The sequence below is a fragment of the Xyrauchen texanus genome, chromosome 2, assembly GCF_025860055.1.
Source record: "Xyrauchen texanus isolate HMW12.3.18 chromosome 2, RBS_HiC_50CHRs, whole genome shotgun sequence".
NCBI lineage: Eukaryota > Metazoa > Chordata > Actinopteri > Cypriniformes > Catostomidae > Xyrauchen > Xyrauchen texanus.
The window spans coordinates 62,446,813-62,453,599 of NC_068277.1; the positions used below are offsets into that span (position 1 = coordinate 62,446,813).

General features: G+C 36.6%; 1 protein-coding gene across 1 annotated transcript; it reads right to left on the reverse strand.

The window, feature by feature from the left end:
* Nucleotides 1–461: 461 nt before the first annotated feature.
* Nucleotides 462–4,806, reverse strand: sb:cb1081 (sterile alpha motif domain-containing protein 9-like). Its single transcript, XM_052092640.1, has 2 exons — nucleotides 2,342–4,806; nucleotides 462–2,233 (listed from the first exon to the last, which is right to left on the reverse strand). Exons 1-2 carry the CDS (start codon nucleotides 3,945–3,947, stop codon nucleotides 2,211–2,213), a joined length of 1,629 nt encoding a protein of 542 aa, XP_051948600.1. The 5' UTR covers nucleotides 3,948–4,806; the 3' UTR covers nucleotides 462–2,210.
* Nucleotides 4,807–6,787: the final 1,981 nt, after the last annotated feature.

Here is a 6,787-nt window from a genome sequence, read left to right on the forward strand (position 1 = left end):
CTAGAGATGCAAGGGTGCATCTGATGCAATTTAAGATTTTACATAGATTCTATTGGACCCCCTCAAGATTGTATAGGCTTGGTCTTAAAGACACACCCACCTGCTGGCGATGTCAATCAGAAGATGGGGACACAACCCATGTTGTTTGGTGGTGTGTGAAGATCCAAGAATTTTGGTTGAGGGTTCAGAGCTTTATGTGTGACGTTTTGGGTATTCCATGTTCGGAGGGAAGGATTTAAGTTTATATAATTTGATTCTGTATTTTCTGTCATATTTACTTAATCTGTCTCTGGAATCAATACAAATGGTTAATAACTAAAAAACTAGGTTGAAAAAAAGGTGTTTAAAGAGTCTTGGACCAGATCAGATGTTTAAGAACACATAACAAATTAAATGACTAAAAAACTATGACACATAAAAGACTAAAATCAGGCTAATTTATTCATCAATGTGTGTACTAACTTCCCATTTAAGGTAAAACAAAACTAAAAGTTGTGTGTAGAAACTGGATGATGTGAAACAATTTTCCAAGAATGATGCTCTTTTCTTTGCAAATCAACACATTAACAAGATTACAAATAATAATATTTTAAGGAGAGATTGTTTTTGTCCCCTAACTACTTAATATGTCTCTGAAAAGAGTTCCAATTACCATGTACAACAAATGAAACCTATAACATCAACAAATGTATAAGATTATATGATAATCTAAAATAATGAGGATCTAGAACCCTCTTTTGATACACCTTTTAAAAACAAAAAGTATTAGGAATTAATTTCTAAGATTTGTCCTCAATGTCAAATTTGAGTTTCGATTTTCGACATTTTCAGTCCCGCAGTCACATAGTTAAAGGAATATTCCGGGTTCAATACAAGTTAATCTCAATGAACAGTGTTTGTGGCATAATACTGATTACCACATACATGAATTGCACCCCTTGTTAATAAATCATTGTTACAGTAAGACATTTACAATGAAAGTGAATGGGGGCCAGTCCATGAATGCTTAAATACACATTGTTTCAAAAGTATAGCCACAATACATTATACATGTTATTATACATTATACACATGATTTTAGTGAGATAATCTCTTTCCTAACCATATTCTTTTAAGTCATATCTTATCCTGGGATAACAGGGTTTTGTTGTCATGTTAACATGTATATCGTTTGAGTCTTGTGGCTTTAAAACAATATGTATTTTACCATTTATGGATCGGCCTCATTCACTTCCATTGTTTGTGCTGTAACTGCTGTTTTGAGTTTTTATAAAATAAAGAAGGGATGAGTCGAAATTATTTGTGGTGGTAATCAACGTTAAAAATGATGAACTATGCCGCTAATGCTGCTCACTAAGTTTAGCTTGCATTGAACCTGGAATATTCCTTTAAGCAATTAAATTATAATATTCAAATATCATGATCATACTGAGAAGTACCACAAAAAAAAAAAAAAAAAACTCTTCTATCCAGAGTTAACCAAATTCTCAAAAAGGTTTGGCTCATTCCTTAAAGCATCCATATTATGCTCCTTTACAGGTTTATAATTTTTTGGGGGGGTCTATTAGAATAGGTTTACATGCTTTAATATTCAAAAAACACATTCTCACATCTCATACTGTACAACACTGCAGCACCTCTTTTCACCCTCTGTTGTGTAGCTCCTGTCTCTTTTAAGCCCCCTTTCTGAAAAGCCCAGTGTGCTCTGATTGGTCAGCTGATCCAGTCTGTTGTGATTGGTCAACCGCTTGGAGTATGTGTCAGAAATGTAACATCCCCTAACCATAACCGAGTTCCATCTCCCGGGCATTATGCAAATGTGTTACATAGTGACGGAGCTATGAAGAAATGAAGAAGAAATGGCTGGACTGCAAATCAGGTGTTTCTTGAAGTTCTTGAGCAGTGTTGTCTGTGTGAGAGAATAACTCCCTTTGCCGTGGACTTTGTGCTTTGTAACTTTGCAGACCTTTTACATGCACAAACAGCTATATTACACACTAATGGAAAGGTAAAATCCCAAAAAGCATAATAGGGCCTTTTTAAAAGGTTAAGGTAAAATTTGTCTTATGTCATTTCTCACTGATAGGTATGTGTACAGTTTTCTCATTTTATCCTCATTTGTTGGAGCTTTTCTGATAGTTGAACACTTTTTTGAAAGAAGCTCATCTATGACAGAAGTCACATTGTTGATGCGCTGAATGATAACATCTTTATCTGTCCACAAACCCGACAGCTGTAGAGAAAGGGGTTTAATGGACAAATATCAGTATAATGATAAAATAAGCAAGTGGAATGCAATTGGCTTAATGACTCTTCTGAAAAAAAATCAATCATAACTCACCACTCACAACATATCTGATGTTGAAGGCAACAGGTCCTCTGATGGTAAAGCCAAGATAGAAGGAAACCAGGCCTGACTTGTACACACTGGCCGGATTGTGGGCTGAAACTTCCATCTCATTATTTTCTCTCAAAACAAATATCATATGATTTCTGACCTCACCTCTGATTCTCTGAAGACCTTCGATTTCTACACTTTCATCACCATTTGTAAGCCAGTTGAGGTCGGTTTGGTTTAGTCGTGATCTGTAGACCAGTCTCTGCAACCCTTCTTTCCCGAAGAAGAAGAGAGGCACCAGGTAACGAGAGCGAAGGTGTTTCTGATACGTCCTCTTGTATGAGTGACGCATATCCTGGACACACTTTTTAAGGTCTGGAGCATTTGGGTTACCTGGTGGCTGTGCACCATCAGGCCAGAACAGCAAAATGGCCAAGAGGTAAAACTCTGGGCTACTGTCATATTTCTGTTTCTCCCAAAATTGCAGTAATATCTCCTGGAGTTCTTTTATTGGGACTGTAGACGCCGAGGATGTTTGACTCAAGATGATTTTAGCAAGGATGTAGTTTTGGGCGGCATCAGCATCAGCATCATCTTCGTACATTTTTCTCCACTGTTCAGTGATAAGCTCCAACTCAGAAAAACTTTTGTCTTCTAGAGTGGAAAGCAGACCAGCAAAAGTGGTAGCCATCCCCTCCTGAAGGATTTGCCATGCTGTCTGACACTCTTTTTTTCTGAATTTTTGGTAGCATTCTTTAATGCTTGGCCAAATGTATGATGGGTCTTTTTTATTGATCGCTTGCACTGAATATGTCAGGTAAGTTTGAAAAAACTCGAATCTGACTTCAAGTCTTTGCCTTAGAGTCATGAGGAGAGATTTGTGCTCCTCGCTCATTTGAGGGTGAATAAGACTGTGAGTTTGTGTTTCCTGTGTTAGGATATTGGCCCATTCCGTGTTAACGCATGTAAGCTTGTTGAAAATAATATCTGCTACTTCAATGTAGCCGAAGAGCCCTCTGTTATTGAAAATGGTGGATGTGTTTATCACCTTATCTTCTTGCATTCCTGGTTCTTGCTCCTGTTCAGCAATCTTAATTTCGTCTTCGAAAGCCTCTAGTGCTAGTTTACCAATTCTTAAGATGTCTCTAGCAGATGTTGCAATCTCCTTCTTCAGTTGGTTTTTGTAGACTTGTCCAAGTGTGTCCCGGAAAAAAGAATTCTTCTGATCCCTTTTAATCGCCTCTTTGGCCCAATAAGTTGCATTTACATAATCAGTCAGAATGATGTAGTAAAAACGAGCCAGAGCTTGAGGAAAAACTGGAACCTGTGTGAATTTGTCAGCTGCATCTTTGAACAGTCGCACACACATCGATTTGCTTTCTTTTTCGTGTACATCTTGAATCAGTTTGGAGAAGGTGTCCTGTTTGATCTCTCCACTTTCTTTGTTCACTTTACTTTCTCGCTTTGTTAGCAGCTGTTTGATAATTTGCTTCAAGTATGGTGGGATTTCATTCTGGCATGCAATGAGTTTTCTAGTTGTATCAGATCGGGTAAGGCCAGCTGCAGTTAATATCCTCAGAACTTCATCGGCAATCATCGGATGTGCCATTTGTATACGTTGCCCGTATCACTGGCTTCTGCTGCATACGTTGAAAATATGACTAAAATATCAGCGAAGGGTTCCATATGTTCTTTCAAAGTTGGACCACCAAAAATAGCATCATTCTTATCAATAAACCACAGGCACAGGTCCTCAGTGAGATATGAGCCTGGGGCATATGAGTTCATCAGAGCCAGAAAAGACAGAAGTTGTTGGTTGCGAGGACTCTTTTTCCTCTTTATGGGTTGGAGAAATTGGCAGGCCTCTGTAACATAATCCTGGCTGAAATTGCTCTTCATTATGTTAAAGCTATGAAATGTTGTGTGCCTGACCCCATGCCTCTGAACAACCTCAGTGTTTTTAGTTTTAAAATTCCACTCCTCTTCTTCAGAAAGGCACCTACTCAGCATCACACTCTTTTGCTTTTGTCTAAAATTGTGTTGCTTTTCAGTTGTGCTCTTTTGGTGACTGCAACTTAAAATGATGGTAACAGGAATGTTTGTGCTAATAGGGCTTTGTTTTATCTCATCAATCAGATTGTGTTCCAAGGTGGATTTAAATGGGCTGTGCTCATGGGTGTCCATCTTCAGGTTGTCCAAAAGTAGCAGGACTGTATTCTTGTTTTGCGACTCACCTGCTTTGAAAAGGTTAAGTACTTGTTGTGCAATTGCTTTTGGATCTGATGTTGAACTGTTCACTCGTGCACATCTGAGCTTTTTCCTCAAGTCCCACAAAACCTGCATTGCCAGTGTAGTTCCTCCACTGCCTGGCTCATGAAACAGATCAATAGTGGAAATGCTCCAATGTTTTTTTCTATTTTTATTTATTAGGCGAAGTAACTCTGTGTATTTGTCCCTCTTGACAAAAGGTGTAAAATGTTTCTCTGTAGAGTAGAAGTTCAGCCATCGGGGTGGAGCTCCTCTGTAGAATTCTGCTTCCTTCTCCATGGCAAACTGAATATCAATGTTCTCATTTTCATACATATTTCCCCAAACAACATCAAGACTTGTAAGAGCATCTCTTACTTGAGTGTTGAGTGGAATCTGAACACCATCTGTTGTTGGGACTGTGTAACATTCCATTCCAATTAAGAACTTTTCCTAAATGTTTCTTTAATAAAAAATAAAGATAATGTTTAACAGTTCATCATTTTTAGACTTGTATGGAGATATATATATATATATATAGCTAATTACTACAACTGTCCAGTATGAAACCCCTTGTTTCATACTGGAATATTTATGTATACATATTAATCAGCATATTCTGAATAAGTATGCATGTTTCTTTCTTTTCTCTTCTGAAATACTGAATAATTATAATAATTATAATAATAATAATAAAAACAATAATACTTATAGTCATGCAGTAGACTATGAAATCAAATGGCGTGAGGGCACTACATTTCAAATGCACTGCATTATTTTAGTATATTAATTGACTTAAAACATCCGCTGTAAAATAACAAATGTGCTGTCTTACCTCTCTCTGAGTCTCAAATGTTATAGTAGTCAAAGGAAACGAGAATTATTTATAGCTTTAAAAAAAAAGAAATTCCCTCCCTTTTTTGTGCTAAACCAGTTAGCCCAGTTGTTTGTGTTACTTGAGTGCATAGTTGAGTTGAGTTATCATTGCATTGTTAATGAAACCTAAGCTTACAGGAAGAGAAAATAAAGCTAAATTATTATTATTTCCTTTATTTTTCCAGGAAGGTCCCATTGAGATTAAAAGAAATCTCTTCCTCCAGGGAGTCCTGGCCAAGATGGCCACACTACAAAATTACACACAAACACACAACATATATAAAACATTCCAGAAAGTCAGAGCACAACATTCATCATAAATCAAGTAAAACAACAACATGATTCAATCATTGTATACTGTAGTACATTTTTAAATACATTCAAAGGAGGAATTGTTTCTAGAGGGACAGTAGCTTGAAATTCATTCCACAGCCATGGGGCATAGTAGGAGAAAGATGATTTTCCATGCTCTGAATGTACCCTAGGTACTACTAAATTAATCCCATTAGATGATCTAGTGCTATAGTTCTTTCTACATAAACATAGAAGACTAGTAATGTAATTTGGAAACAGACCCATCAATGTCTTTACAATAAATACTAACATATGGGATTTCCTTCTTTGATATAAAGAGGACCAACCCAAATAGTTGTACAACAAACAATGATGCGTACGTGAACAAGAATTTGTTATAAAACGCAGTGCAGCATGATAAACGCCATCCAGCCTTTTCAAAAGATATGTAGAAGCATGCATGTAAACAACATCACCATAGTCTAAAATAGGTAAAATAGTACTCTGTATTATTCTCTTTCTAGCTGTAAAGGAAAAACATTTTTTTCCGAAAAAGAAAACCCAATCTTGGTTTAAGCCTTTTCACCAAGTAATTAATGTGAACATCAAAGGCTAACTTCTCATCGAGCCATATTCCTAAGTATTTATAAGTTGGTACTCTTTCTATTTGTAAACCCTCAATAGTCAGAATAGGCATAACAGTAGACACAGAACGGCTACGTGTAAAAAGAATATACTTCGTTTTATTTACATTTAAAACTAATTTTAGTTTCAACAAAGTAAGCTGAAAAGTATAAAAAGAATCCTTAAGAATTTCAATAGCCTGAGACACAGAGGATGCAGTGGAATAAATAATTGTATCGTCAGCATAAAAATGTTGCTTTGCCGATTGTATTCCCTGCCCCAATTCATTAATAAAAATAGAAAAAAGAAGGGGTGCCAACAAAGAACCTTGCGGGACACCCTTCGTGACTATTACCATAGATGAGGTATAATTATCTACAGCAACACATTGAGTTCTATCCGATAAAT